At 36.2% G+C, this 16,378-nt stretch overlaps 1 protein-coding gene across 1 annotated transcript in view; it reads left to right on the top strand.

The window, feature by feature from the left end:
• The window catches only part of CCDC7 (coiled-coil domain containing 7), a 467,373-nt gene that overhangs the window by 165,232 nt on the left and 285,763 nt on the right, over nt 1–16,378 (top strand). Inside the window, exon 20 of the mRNA XM_045069128.1 lies at nt 785–857. Coding sequence (XP_044925063.1) covers nt 785–857 — 73 coding nt within the window. The remainder of the gene's footprint in view (nt 1–784; nt 858–16,378) is intronic.

The following is a 16,378-nucleotide window of genomic DNA, read 5'->3' as shown; positions in this document are numbered from 1 at the left end:
CTCAACATTTTCTTATTTAAAGGGAATAAAAAGTTTGCCTTTTAATACAATCTACTTTATATTTAGGATGTTTAAATTAATATTTGAGAATCAGAGTAATACTTTAACAAAAAATTCTAGCTGTATTGACAAAGAAGTTGTGACTTAGATTAGAGTTTTAATGATAAAATATACACAATTCCTAGCTGAGATAGGGAAATTTTCATTTCTAGAAAATTCATCTAGAAAAAGTATTTTTATATAGTAAAGTAATTATGAAGACCTAGTTCTTTTGAAATGGTTTTATATACCTTAAAAAAAGCCTAGAAAATTATCAGAATTGTTTTTGTTAAAACAATATTTGATTAGGAAACTCTTAAAGCAAATATGTTGGGGGAAAAGAGAAATGATAAAAAGGCTGCATATATTTGACATATATCTATAATATACTTTTATCATAGAATTTATTAAAATGACTTAAAAATAATTTCATGAGTTATTTGAGTTAGATTAGAAACTTAATCAGACTAAAATATAAATCTAAAGTAGAATTCTAATAAATATTAAAATTATTTATTTGGAATTATTTATGAGGAGAATCACAATATAGCTTGGTAAGTGTTCCCAAATTCCTTTCACATCCATTAATTGTTCTTATGTTTTTATTTGATGCATTCAGGATATAAAAATAAAACATTTATGCAATGACATTGTAGATATGAGTAAAAATTCTTGCTCTGAGAGAAAGTAATTAGAGTTCCAAGATAGATAATTTGAATTACTTATTATAAATTTTGTCATTAAGGATGCTGCTATAGAAGAGAAATTACAAAATAAGACTGAAAAACAAACTTACCAAGTATCAAGAGAATTTCAAGGTAAAAATATTTTCTGTTTTATAAGGTAAAAATGTGAGTGTGTTTTCCCATCATATAATTATAAATAAATGAAGAGAATACATTTTTAAATTTGAAAATAACTCCTTGGTCAGTCATCACATAATATAGAAATATATTGACTAGTATGTAAAAAATAATTTGGTGAGTTAACATTACATTACCCAGAGTTTATTTCAACTAAGATCTGTATAAAAGGGAGTGATAACTTTGCCTCCATCACTTAACAGTATTTGGCATTATGAATTTTTAACATATCATGCCAAAAATTCATCAGGATACAGCAGAAAAAAAGATGATTTGTGGCATAAATAATATTTTAACTAGTTTTTTTTTTTTAAGATTTTATTCATCCATTTGACAGAGAGAGATCACAAGTAGGCAGAGAGTCAGGCAGAGGGCTCAATCTGCTCAATCCCAGGACTCTGGGATCATGACCTGAGCCGAAGGCAGAAATTTAACCCACTGAGCCACCCAGAGGCCTCTTAGCTAGATTCTTTAGGTGTTTTATGTAATATATTTTAAAACAGGGTGCCTGTGTGGCTCAGTTGGTTAAGCAAATGACTCTTGATTTCAACTCAGGTCATGATGTCAGGGTCCTGAGATTGAGCCTGCCTGGGGCTCTGTGCTGGGGGTGGAGCCTGATTAGGATTCTCCCTCTGCTCCCTGCCCCCAATGTGAGTGTGTTCCTTCTCTCTCTCTCTCTTAAAAAAAAAAAAAAATATATATATATATATATATATATATATATATATATATATGTATGTGTGTGTGTTTATGTATACATACATAAATATATACATATATGTGTATATATGTGAATATATATTAAAACTGATAAATTTGTTCTTCCTTTCCAACATATAAATTTTTATAATCAACCCATATTTTACAACACTGGCTTGAACTTTCAAAAGAAAATTAAATGATTGTGATATAGACTACAGGAGAATTATTCTTTTATTGTGCTTTGAGTTGAGAGTTCCTCTACTGTTTTACCTATGTTACTGGGTTACTTGAGATAAATAGTCCTTATTGTGGTCGGGATGTTTTCTTTTATTCAAAGTTTATTACAAATTTTAACCAGAAGTTGGCCTGAATTTAATCACTCTACTAAAATTTTTTATTATGATAAAATATATATTAAAATGAAATTTGCCATTTTAATCATCTTTTTTTTTTAAAGATTTTATTTATTTATTTGACAGCGATCACAAGTAGGCAGAGAGGCAGGCAGAGAGAGAGGGGGAAGCAGGCTCCCCACTGAGCCGAGAGCCAGATGTGGGGCTTAATCCCAGGACACTGGGATCATGACCTGAACTGAAAGCAGAGGCTTTAACCCACTGAGCCACCCAGGCACCTCCTAATCATCTTTTTAAGTGTACAATTCAGTAGCTTTGAGGACATGTACAATGTTATGGAACCATCACCACCTATATTTCCACAACTTTTCATCACCCTAAAAAGAAATTCATTAAACAAGAACTCCCATTTCTGCCCCTATCTAGTCCCTAATAACTTCTAATTTATTTTCTATCTTTATGAACACGACTATTATATTTCATATGAGTGAAATCATATAACATTTGTCCTTTTTTATCTGTCCTATATCACTTAACATGATGTTTTATTATTTTATTTTATTTATTTGACAGAGAGAGATATCACAAGCAGGCAGAGAGAGAGAGAGGGAGAAGCAGGCTCCCCACTGAGCAGAGAGCCTGATGTGGGGCTTGATCCCAGGACCCTGAGATCATGACGTGAGCTGAAGGCAGAGGCTTAACCCACTGAGCCACCCAGGCACCCCCAGCATAATGTTTTTAAGTTTCATCCATGATGTGTCAGAACTTCATTTCCTTGTGTAAAGGCTGGATCATATGATCATTCTAATTTTAGCTTTTTTGAGTAACTGCCCAACTGTTTTCCACAGTGGCTGCACCATTTTCTATTCCCACCAGCAATATAGAAGGATACACATTCTTGCCAACACTTGTTTTCTTTGCTTTTTTAATTATAATGCTTCTAGTAGGTATGAAATGAATCTCATTGTGTTTTTGATTTACATTTCTCTAATTACTAAAGATGTTAAGCATTTTTATGTGTTTATTGGTCATTTGTATATCTTCTTTTGAAAAAATGTGTATTCATCTCCTTCACCCAGTTTATAATTGGGGTGTCTTTTTGTTGCTGATTTGTAGAGGTTCTTTATATATTCTGGAGGTTTTGTCAGATGTCTGGTTTACAAATATTTCCTCCTGTTCTGTAGGTTGTCTTTTCACTTTCTTGAAAATGGCCTTTGATGCCTAAAAATAATTTTTTAAAGTTCAATTTGTTTGTTTCTTATTTTGCTGTTATGCTTTTAGTGTCAATATCTGGGAATCAATTTCCAAATCTAAGATAATAGAGACTTATCCTACTACTTTCTTCAAAGAGCTTTATGGTTTTAGCCCTTATATTTAGGTCATTGATACATTTTGAGTTAATTTTTGTATATGATGTGAAATAGTGATACATATAACTTGTGTTTTTTTTGGCCTGTGGAAATGGAGTTGTCCCAGCATTGTTTGTTGAAGAGGCTCTTCTTTTTCCACTGAACTGTATGGTGCCCTAGTCAAAAGCAGTCAGCTTCATGTATGGGTTTATTTCTGTGCTCTCAATTGTATTCCAATGTTGTGTATGTCTATCCACATGTCAATATCACACTGTTTTGATTTATTTTTGCTTTGTAGAGTGTGCGTGAAAGTGTGAGTTATTAAATTTTGTCTTTTTCAACTTCACTTTGGCTATTTTAGACCTCTTGCAACTAAATACAAATTTTAGGATCAAATTTTTTCATTTTTTTCAAATAGGCCTTTGGGAGTTTCATAGAGAATGCACTTAATCTGTAGATCACCTTGGGAAGTATTGCCATCTTATAATATTAAGCCCCCCAATTCGTGAACTCAGATGTTTTTCCATTTTATTTAGGTCTTATTTAGTTTGTTAAAGCAATATTTGATAGTTTTCAGTGTATAATTCTTGGGTAATATTATTCCTAAGTATTTTATTTTTTCTGATATACTATGATGGAATTCTTATTAAATTTCATTTTCAAATTACTTGTTGCTGGTTTTAGAAATACAATTGATTTTACATGCTGATCTTACATCCTGAAACTTTGCTGAATTTAATTTCTATGTGGCATCTTTGGGATTTTCTAAATATATGAACATGTCATCTGTGAATAAAGATAGTTTTACTCCTTTTCCAATTTGGAAGCCTTTTATTTCTTTTTATTTTCTAACTGCTCTTGCTCAGACTTCTAGTACAATGTTGAATGGTACTGGTAAAAAACAGACATTTTTGTCTTGTTCCTGTTGTAATGGAGAAATCTTTCATTATTTTACCATTTAGAATGTTAGCTGTGGGTTTCATAAATGCCATTTGTCATGTCTAATTTGTTCAAGTAGGATTTGAAAAATCCTATATTTATTTGTGGATCTTTTATCTGCTTGTTTTATATATTTTGGGCCTTTTTTGTGTTTGTGCTTATGTTCATAGTTCTTATATATCCTTGATGAATGACCTTTTTGCCAATATATAATGTGATTCTTTGTCCCTTGCAACATTTTTTAACTTTAAGTCTATCTTGTCTGATATTAATAAACATACCTATATTAGGGTTCTCCAGAGAAACAAAAAAATAGGATATATATAGAGATATATAGATATATATATAGATCTATAAAAGGAGATTTATTATAATAATTGGCACATGCTGTTATGAAGGCCAAGAAGTCCCATGATATACTATCTGCAAGTGGAGAACCGAGAAAACTAGGGGTATAATTCAGTCACTGGCCAAAGGCCTCAGAACAAGGAGGCTGTGGATGGTGTAAGTCCCAGTCTAAGTCTGAACTCCCTATAACCTGGAGTACTAATGTTCAAGGTCAGGAGAAGATAGATATCTAAGTTCAAATTGAGAAAGCAAATTCACCTTTCCTCCATCTTTTTCTTCTACTTAGGCCCTCAGTATCTTGGAGGATGTGTACCCACATTGATGAGGGTGATCTTAGGCTACTGATTTAAATGCAGAGATCTGCATTCCAGAGACACCTTCACAGACACCCCCAGAAATTGTGTTTTACCAGGGATCTGGGCATTTTTTAGCCAAGTCAACACATAAAATTGATTATCACACTACTTTAGCTCTCTTGGTTAATATTCACATAGAGTTCTATCCCTTCACTTTCAATCTATTTATGTCTTTGCATGTCAAATGAATCTCTTATACACAGCATATGGGGGATTATGCAGTTTTCTTTAAACCTATCTGTCTTTTGATTGGAGAGTTTAATTAAGTACTATTAAGGGAGACCTTACCAAGTTTATATTTTTTTTCTGTATGCCTTAAATCATTTCCCCTTCATTTCCTCTATTACTGCATTCTGTTTGGGGACTTGAATCAGCCAAGACTGTGTACTGAATTCACTGGTGAGACAGGACCACTGGTTTTGCTCTGCAGACAGGAAAAGCCATGGGGTGTACTCTCTGTCCAAGTGCCGTTATAAGCATGGCTGTTGGGTGGGCTATATGGCTTTCCATGTATGGGTAAGGTTTAAGTATGGTTAGGTTCCCTGGTCAGTTGGACTTAAGGCCATGTTCAGCAGTGGGAAGAGCTATAAATTAGTTTCCTGCACAGGCACAGGGAGAACCAACTCCATGGCCAGAAAGGTTCTTTGTGATCTTGACTCATGCTAACCCATTCTGCAAGTTTTCTGACTGAATAGGACCACTTGCTTTGCTCTGCAAACTATCAGATCTACCTGCTGGACTTTCTGCTTGAGTGTTTCTGGGCTGTACAGATTTGCAAAACTTCTGGTTGGGCCAACAACTTGGGCACTACAGATGGGAAATCAGTCTGCCTAGATCTGAGAGCTGGTTGCTGCGAGTCCCACTTCGATTCCCCGTCATAGTCAGTTTCCCAGTGGTCAAACCCTTCATGTTCCCTTGCAATCGTCACTGGGCAAGACTGTGTTAGGGATTCCTAATAAGTGACTCATAATACTAGGGAGTTCGATGTCCACCCTGGGTTCTTCTATTTCACCCCAATGGAGGAATGATAGACTTAGAAGAGACTTCTCAGTATGCGTTGGCCTGAGGAAGGGGCATTGTGGTCAGTGTGTAGCCACTTCTTTTGTTCTAAAGTGGTCTCTCCTGTAGTGCTTTAGCCTCATCTCCATGTTTTAGGATTTTTCTCACTGGTATTTGTCCTTCTTACGAGGGAGAGCAAAGTCAAGAATGACCTATGTCGCCATCTTGGTGATGTCACTCATGTTAATTATTTCTTTCACAGTGTAGAAGTCTTTAGGTTTGATATAGACCCATTTACTGATATTTTCTTTTGTTGCTTGTGCTTTTGATATTAAATACAAAAAAATCCTTGCCAGACCAATGTTAAGGAGCTCTTTTTTCCCTATGTTTTCTTTTAGGAGTTTTAAAGTATCAGATCTTATGTTTAAATCTTTGACCCAACGTGAGTTAATTTTTGTGAGATGTGTAAGTTAGGGGTATGATTTCATTTTGTTTAATGTGTTTATCTAGTTTTCTTGCACCATTGTTGAAGAGACAGTAATTTCCCCATTGGATGTTCTTTTTTTTTTTTTTTAAAGATTTTATTGATTTATTTGACAGAGAGTTCACAAGTAGGCAGAGAGGCAGGCAGAGAGTGGGGCGAAGCAGGCTTCCTGCTGAGCAGAGAGCCTCATGTGGAACTTTATGCCAGGATTCTGAGACCATGACCTAAGCCAAAGGCAGAGGCTTAACCCATCGAGCCCTCCAGGTGCCCCCCCACCATTACATGTTCTTGTCTCCCTTGTCAAATATTAGAGGACCATATATAAAGAGGTTTAATTCTGCATTTTCTATTCCATTGACCTAGGTATATTTTTATTCCACACCAAATTGTTTTATTCACTACAGTTTTGTAGTATAGTTTGATTCCAAAAGGCTGATGCATCTTCTTTCTCATGATTGCTTTGCTATTAGAGTTCTTTTATACTTCCCTACAAATTGTAGGATTGTTATCTATTTCTGTGAAAAATTACATTGGAATTTTGATAAGGATTGCATTGAATCTATAGATAGTTCTGGATAGCATGGTGATTTAAATAATATTGACTCTTCTGATTCATAAACATGGATTTCCTTTCATTTATTTGTATCTCCTTCAATTTCTTTCAACCACTTCTTGTAGTTTATTATACATATTTATTACATCCTCAGTTAAATTTTCTCCTAGGTGTTTTATGATTTTCAATGAATCGTAGATAGGATAGTTTACTTTTTTTGTTTTTCAGATGTTTCACTATTAGCATACAGAACTGTAACTGACTTCTATGTATTGATTTTTATATCCTGCAACTTTACTAAATCCATTGAACATATTCCACAGTTTTTAGTTTTGGGGATTTTCAATGTACAGTTGACACTTGAATGATGAAGCGTTGGGACATCAAACCCCTGTGCAATCAAAAATCTGTGTATAACTTTTGACTCCCCCTAAACTTAGCTATTAATGACCTGCTGTTGATTAGAAGCCTTACTGATGGAGGAGGAGTCAAGATGGTAGAGAAGTAGCAGGCTGAGACTACTTAAGCTAGCAGGAGATCAGCTAGATAGCTTATCTAAAGATTGCAAACACCTGCAAATCCGTCCGCAGATCGAAGACAAGAAGAACAGCAATTCTAGAAACAGAAAAACAACCACTTTCTGAAAGGTAGGACTGGCGGAGAAGTGAATCCAAAGCAACGGGAAGATAGACCCCGGGGGGAGGGGCCGGCTCCGGGCAAGCGGTGGAGCAATGGAGCACAAAATCAGGACTTTTAAAAGTCTGTTCCACTGAGGGACATCACTCCAGAGGCTAAACTGGGGCGAAGCCCACGTGGAGTCAGTGTGGCCTCAGGTCCCGCAGGGTGACAGAAGGATCAGGGGTGTCTGAGTGTCGCAGAGCTTGTGGGTACTGGAATGGGAAAGCCAGCTACAGAGACAGAGCCGACAGTAAGCTCACAGCTCGGGGTTACCTTGAACGAGTCGCAGGCTCGGTGAGCTCGGAACACGGCTGGAAGTCAGGCAGACGGGAGTTACTGGGCGCTGTTCTCTGAGGGCGCATCGAGAAGTGGGGCCCTGGGCTCTCGGTTCCTCCGGGCCAGAGACCAGGAGGCCGCCATTTTTATTCCCGTCCTCTGGAACTCTATGGAAAGCGCTCAGGGAACAAAAGCTCCTGAAAGCAAAGCAGAACGAATTACTCAGCCCGCCCCCTGGAAAGGGTGGTGCAGTTCAGCCTGGGGCAAAGACACTTGAGAATCACTACACCAGGCCCCTCACCCAGAAGATCAACAAGAAATCCAGCCAAGATCAAGTTCACCTACCAAGGAGTGCAGTTTCAATACCAAGGAGAGCAGCAGAATTACAGAGGAGGAGAAAGCAGAGCACGGAACACATGGCTTTCTCCCTGTGGTTTTTTAATCTTGCAGTTAATTTAATTTTTATCTTTTTCATTTTTTTCTCTTCTGCTAAATTTTTTTTAACTTTTATCCTTTTCTTTTTTAACGTTTTTTAAGTAGTTTAATATATATATTTTTTCTTTTTTATACTTTATTCATTGTCTTTTTTTAATTCTTTTCGTTTTTTTTTCTTTCTTTCTTTTTGAACCTCTTTTTATCTCCTTTCTCCCCACTCATGATTTGGGATCTCTTCTGATTTGGTTAAAGCATATTTTTCTGGGGTTGTTGCCACCCTTTTAGTATTTTACTTGCTCCTTCATATATTCTTATCTGGACAAAATGACAAGGCAGAAAAATTCACCACAAAAAAAAGAACAAGAGGCAGTACCGAAGGCTAGGGACCTAATCAATACAGACATTGGTAATATGTCAGATCTAGAGTTCAGAATGACAATTCTCAAGGTTCTAGCTGAGCTCGAAAAAGGCATGGAAGATATTAGAGAAATCCTCTCAGGAGATATAAAAGCCCTTTCTGGAGAAATAAAAGAACTAAAATCTAACCAAGTTGAAATAAAAAAAGCTATTAATGAGGTGCAATAAAAAATGGAGGCTCTCACTGCTAGGATAAATGAGGCAGAAGAAAGAATTAGTGATATAGAAGACGAAATGACAGAGAATAAAGAAGCTGAGCAAAAGAGGGACAAATAGCTACTGGACCGCAAGGGGAGAATTCGAGAGATAAGTGATACCATAAGATGAAACAACATTAGAATAACTGGGATTCCAGAAGAAGAAGAAAGAGAGAGGGGAGCAGAAGGTATACTGGAGAGAATTATTGGGGAGAATTTCCCCATATGGCAAAGGGAACGAGCATCAAAATTCAGGAGGTTCAGAGAACGCCCCTCAAAATCAATAATAGGCCCACACCCCCTCACCTAATAGTAAAATTTACAAGTCTTAGTGACAAAGAGAAAATCCTGAAAGCAGCCCAGGAAAAGAAGCCTGTAACATACAATGGTAAAAATATTAGACTGGCAGCAGACTTATCCACAGAGACCTGGCAGGCCAGAAAGAGCTGGCATGATATTTTCAGAGCACTAAATGAGAAAAACATGCAGCCAAGAATACTATATCCAGCTAGGCTATCATTGAAAATAGAAGGAGAGATTCAAAGCTTCCAGGACAAACAAAAACTGAAAGAATTTGCAAACACCAAACCAGCTCTACAGGAAATATTGAAAGGGGTCCTCTAAGCAAAGAGAGAGCCTACAAGTGGTAGATCAGAAAGGAACAGAGACCATATACAGTAACAGTCACCTTACAGGCAATACAATGGCACTAAATTCATATCTCTCAATAGGTACCCTGAATGTTAATGGGCTAAATGCCCCTGTCAAAAGACACAGGGTATCAGAATGGATAAAAAAACAAAACCCATCTATATGTTGCCTCCAAGAAACTCATTTTAAGCCCAAAGATACCTCCAGATTTAAAGTGAGGGTGTGGAAAGGAATTTACCATGCTAATGGACATCAGAAGAAAGCAGGAGTGGCAATCCTTACATCAGACCAATTAGATTTTAAGCCAAAGACTATAATAAGAGATGAGGAAGGGCACTATATCATACTCAAAGGGTCTGTCCAACAAGAAGATCTAACAGTTTTAAATATCTATGTCCCCAACGTGGGAGCAGCCAACTATATAAACCAATTAATAACAAAATCAAAGAAACACATCAACAATAATACAAAAATAGTAGGGGACATTAACACTCCCCTCACTGAAATGGACAGATCATCCAAGCAAAAGATCAACAAGGAAATAAAGGCCTTAAATGACACACTGGACCAGATGGACATCACAGATATATTCAGAACATGTCATCCCAAAGTAACAGAATACACAATTTTCTCTAGTGCACATGAAACATTCTCCAGAATAGATCACATCCTCGGTCCTCAATCAGGACTCAACCAGTATCAAAAGATTGGGATCATTCCCTGCATATTTTCAGACCACAGTGCTCTGAAGCAAGAACTCAACCACAAAAGGAAGTTTGGAGAGAACCAAAATACATGGAGACTAAACAGCATCCGTCTAAAGAATGAATGGGTCAACCGGGAAATTAAAGAAGAATTGAAAAAAAATCATGGAAACAAATGATAATCAAAATACAACAGTTCAAAATATGTGGGACACAACAACGGCAGTCTTGAGAGGAAAATATATAGCAGTACAAGCCTTTCTCAAGAAACAAGAAAGGTCTCAGGTACACAACCTAACCCTACACCTAAAGGAGCTGGAGAAAGAACAAGAAAGAAACCCTAAGCCCAGCAGGAGAAGAGAAATCATAAAGATCAGAGCAGAAATCAATGAAATAGAAACCAAAAAAACAAAAGAGCAAATCAACGAAACTAGGAACTGGTTCTTTGAAAGAATTAATAAAATTGATAAACCCCTGGCCCGACTTATCAAAAAGAAAAGAGAAAGGACCCAAATAAATCATGAATGAAAGAGGTGAGATCACAACTAACACCAAAGTAATACAAACTATTATAAGAACATACTATGAGCAACTCTACGCCAACAAATTTGACAATCTGAGAGAAATGGATGCATTCCTAGAAACATATAAACTACCACAACTGAACCAGGAAGAAATAGAAAACCTGAACAGACCCAAAACCAGTAAGGAGATTGAAACAGTCATTAAAAATCTCCAAACAAACAAAAGCCCAGGGCCAGATGGCTCCCAGGGGAATTCTACCAAACATTTAAAGAAGAACTAATTCCTGAAACTGTTCCAAAAAAGAAATGGAAGGAAAGCTTCCAAACTCATTTTATGGGGCCAGCATCACCTTGGTCCCAAAAAGGATCCCATCAAAAGAGAGAGCTATTGACCAATATGCTTGATGTACACAAATGTGAAAATTCTCACCAAAACACTAGCCAATAGGATTCAACAGTACATTAAAAGGATTATTCACCACGACTAAGTGGGATTTATTCCAGGGCTGCAAGGTCGGTTCAACATCCGCAAATCAGTCAATGTGATACAACACATCAATAAAAAAAAGAACAAGAGCCATATATACTCTCAATAGATGCTGAAAAAGCATTTGACAAAGTATAGCATCCCTTCCTGACCAAAACTCTTCAAAGTGTAGGGATAGAGGGCACATACCTCAATATCATCAAAGCCATCTATGAAAAACCCACCGCAAATATCATTCTCAATGGAGAAAAACTGAAGGCTTTTCCGCTAAGGTCAGGAACACGGCAGGAATGTCCATTATCACCACTGCTATTCAACATAGTACTAGAAGGCCTTGCCTCACCAATCAGACAACAAAAGGAAATTAAAGGCATCCAAATTGGTAAAGAAGAAGTGAAATTATCACTCTTCGCAGATTTATGATATTATTTGTGGAAAACCCAAAAGACTCCACTCCCAAACTGCTAGAATTTGTACAGGAATTCAGTAAAGTTTCAGGATATAAAATCAATGCACAGAAATTAGTTGCATTTCTCTACACCAACAACAAGACAGAAAAAAGAGAAATTAAGGAGTCAATCCCATTTACAATTGCACCCCAAACCATAAGATACCTAGGAATAAACCTAACCAAAGAGGCACAGAATCTATACTCAGAAAACTGTAAAGTACTCATGAAAGAAATTGAGGAAGACACAAAGAAATGGAAAAATGTTCCATGCTACTGGATTGGAAGAATAAATATTGTGAAAATGTCTATGCTACCTAAAGCAATCTACACATTTAATGCAATTCCTATCAAGGTACCGTCCATCTTTTTCAAAGAAATGGAACAAATAATTCTAAAATTTATATGGAACCAGAAAAGACCTCGAATAGCCAAAGGGATATTGAAAAAGAAAGCCAAAGTTGGTGGCATCGCAATTCCGGACTTCACGCTCTATCACAAAGCTGTCATCATCAAGATAGCATGGTACTGGCACAAAAACAGACACATAGATCAATGGAACAGAATAGAGAGCCCAGAAATAGACCCTCAACTCTATGGTCAACTCATCTTCGACATAGCTGGAAAGGAGGTCCAATGGAAAAAAGACAGCCTCTTCAATAAATGGTGTTGGGAAAATTGGACAGCCACCTGCAGAAAAATGAAATTGGACCATTTCCTTACACCACACACAAAAATAGACTCAAAATGGATGAAGGACATCAATGTGCGAAAGGAATCCATCAAAATCCTTGAGGAGAACTCAGGCAGCAACCTCTTCAACCTCAGCCACAGCAACATCTTCCTAGGAACATCGCCAAAGGCAAGGGAAGCAGGGGCAAAAATGAACTATTGGGATTTCATCAAGATCAAAAGCTTTTGCACAGCAAAGGAAACAGTTAATAAAATCAAAAGACAACTGACAGAATGGGAGAAGATATTTGCAAACGACATATCAGATAAAGGACTAGTGTCCAAAATCTATAAAGAACTTAGCAAACTCAACACCCAAAGAACAAATAATCCAATCAAGAAATGGGCAGAAGACATGAACAGACATTTCTGCAAAGACATCCAGATGGCCAACAGACACATAAAAAAGTGCTCCATATCACTCAGCATCAGGGAAATACAAATAAAAACCACAATGAGATATCACCTCACACCAGTCAAAATGGCTAAAATAAGTCAGGAATTGACAGATGCTGGCGAGGATGTGGAGAAAGGGGAACCCTCCTACACTGTTGGTGAAAATGCAAGCTGGTGCAACCCTTCTGGAAAACAGCATGGAGGTTCCTCAAAATGTTGAAAATAGAACTGCCCTATGTCCCAGCAGTTGCACTCCTGGGTATTTACCCTAAAGATACAAACATAGTGATCCGAAGGGGCACGTGCACCTGAATGTTTATAGCATCAATGTCCACAATAGCCAAACTATGGAAAAAACCTAGATATCCATCAACAGATGAATGGATCAAGAAGAAGTGGTATATATATACAATGGAATACTATGCAGCCATCAAAAGAAATGAAATCTTGCCATTTGTGACAACATGGATGGAACTAGTGCGTATCATGCTTAGCGAAATAAGTCAAGCGGCGAAAGACTACTATCATATGATCTCCCTGATATGATGAAGTGGTGATGAAACATGGGCGCTTAAGTGGGTAGGAGAAGAATCAATGAAACAAGATGGGATTGGGAGGGAGAGAAACCATAATTGACTCTTAATCTCACAAAACATACTGAGGCTTGCTGAGGGGAGGGGAGTTGGAAGAAGGGGGGTGGGGTTTTCGACATTGGGGAGGGTATGTGCTTTGGTGAGTGCTGTGAAGTGTGTAAACCTGGAGATTCACAGACCTGTACCCCTGGGGATAAAAATATATGTTTATAAAAAATAAAAAATTAAAAAAAAAGAAGCCCCACAGATAATAGAAACAGCTAATTAATACATATTTTGTATGTTATATATATATATATGTATATATATATATATATATATTATGTGTTGTATTCTTACAATAAAGCATGCTAGAGAAAAGAAAATGTTAAGAAAATAACAAGAAAGAGAAAATACATTTGTATCATTGCATTTATAAAATGCATGTAAGTGGACCCATTGCAGTTCAAGCCATAGTGCTCAAGAGTCAACTGTACAGAATCTTACCTTCTGTAAATAATGAAAATTTTAATTTTTTCTGTCCTATTTGGATGCCTTTTATTTCTTTTTCTTGCCTGATTGCTCTATCTAGGACTTCCAGTACTATGGTGAATATGGGTACGCGTGTATTGTTCTTGATCTTGGTGGAAAAGCTTTACATTTTTCTTCACTAAGTATAATGTTAGCTGTGGGTTTGTCATATGATGACATATGTGCCTTCTATACCTGAGCTTCTCTCCCTAGGCTGTTGAGGGTTTTTATAATGAAAGGATGTTGGATTTTGTCAAATCCCTTTTCTGCATCTACTAAGGGGATGATTTTTATTTTTCATTCTATTAAATGAATTGTGATATATCACAATTATTAATTCATGTATGATGAACTATCCTTGCATCCCAGGGATAAATTTCACTTGGTCATAGTGTATGATCCTTTTAATGAGTTCTTGAATTTGGTTTGCTAATACTTTGTTTTCAGTTTTTGCATTTATATTCATCAGGAAGATTAGTCTGTATTTTCTTATACTGTCCATATCTGGCATTTGGAATCAGGTACTACTAGACTTCCTACAATGAGTTTGGAAGAGCTCTTTCCTCCTCAAAGTCTTTATTTATTTATTTATTTATTTATTTATTTATTTGATTAACAGAGAGAGATCACAAGCAGGCAGAGAGAGAGGAGGATGCAGGCTCCCTGCTGAGCAGAGAGCCCGATGCGGGACTTGATCCCAGGACCCTGATATCATGACCTGAGCCAAAAGCAGCGGCTTAACCCACTGAGCCACCCAGGTGCCCTCCTCCTCAAAGTTTTTTAAAGAGTTTGAGAATGATTGACATTAGTTTTTCTTTAAATGTTTTATATGATTTACCACTTAAACCATATGGTTGTAGGATTTTCTGTGTTTGGAGGTTTTTGATTACTATTTTAGTATCCTCACTTGTTATTGGTCTCTCATATGTTCTCTCTCTCCCTGCCTCAGTGTTGGTGGGTTGTATAATTCTAGGGACTTACTCATTTCTTCTATTTATGTAATTTTTTGGCTTATAGTTGTTCATAGTATCTCTTATGATCCTGTGGATTTCTGTACTGTCAGTTGTAATTGCTTCTCTTTCATTTCTGATTTTATTTATTATTCTTGTTTCTTTTCTTCATTAGTCTTTCTACAGTTTTGTCAGTTTTATTTATCTCTCAGAAAAACCTAGTGTTTCTTGATTTCTTCTATTGTTTTCCTGGTATCTATTTCATCTATTTTCTTTCTTACCTTTATTATTGCCTTACTTCTGCTATGTTTGGCCTTAATTTGTTCTAGTTCCTAGAGGTGTAAAATTAGATCATTTATTTGCTATCTTCCTAATTTCTTTAACAACATGGGTTTGAACTTAATGGATCTACTTATAAGCAGATTTTTTTTTATATGTGCAGCACATTACCATACATGTATTTCCTTATGATTCTTAAAAGTTTTTAAATTCCAGTTAGTTAGCATACAGTATTATATTAGTTTCAGATTTACAATATAGTGATTGAGACATCATCCAGTGTTCATCACAAGTGCCCTCCTTAATCCCTATCACCTATCTACCTGCCCACCTCCCTTCTGGTAACCATCAGTTTATTCTCTATAAGTAAGAGTCTTTTTCTTGGTTTTCCTTTTCTCTCTTTTCCCCTTTGTTTCTTTTGTTTCTTAAATTCCACATGTGAGTGAAATCATATGGTACTTGTCTTTCTTTCTTTGATGGATTTCTTTTGATTTGTATAATATTCTCTAGATCCATTGATATCATTGCAAATGGTAAGATTTCATTCTTTTTTGTGGCTGAATAATATTACATGGTGTGTGTGTGTGTGTGTGTGTACACACATATAATTACATTTTATTTGTTCATTTATCAGTTGATGGACATTTGGGCTGTTTCCATAGTTTTGCTATTGTAGAAAATTCTGCTATCTGTTAAATCCACCTGATCCAGAATGTCATTCAAAGCCATTCCTTCCTTATTGATTTTCTGTTTAGATGGTCTGTCCATTGATACAAGTGGGGGCTTAAAATCCCCTACTATTATTATAATATTATTAGTAGTTCCTTATGTTTGTTATTAACTGTTTTTTGTATTTGGGTGCTGCTTTGTTGAGGGTATAAATATTTACAATTGTTAGATCTTGTTGGAGTATTCCTTTTATAATTATATAGTCTTTTTTTTTGTCTCTTGTTAACAGTCTTTATTTTAAAGTCTATCTTGTCTGACATAAATATTGTAACTTCATCATTCTTTTGACCTCCATTTGCACAATTGATTTTTTTCCCCTATCCCCTCACTTTCAGTCTGCAAATATCTTTAGGTCTAAAATGAGTCTCTTATAAACAGCATATACTT

Source organism: Mustela putorius, unplaced genomic scaffold (genome assembly GCF_011764305.1).
Source record: "Mustela putorius furo isolate JIRA1106 unplaced genomic scaffold, ASM1176430v1.1 tig00003913_pilon_pilon_pilon, whole genome shotgun sequence".
Lineage (NCBI taxonomy): Eukaryota > Metazoa > Chordata > Mammalia > Carnivora > Mustelidae > Mustela > Mustela putorius.
This window is presented reverse-complemented; position numbering and strand designations above follow the sequence as displayed.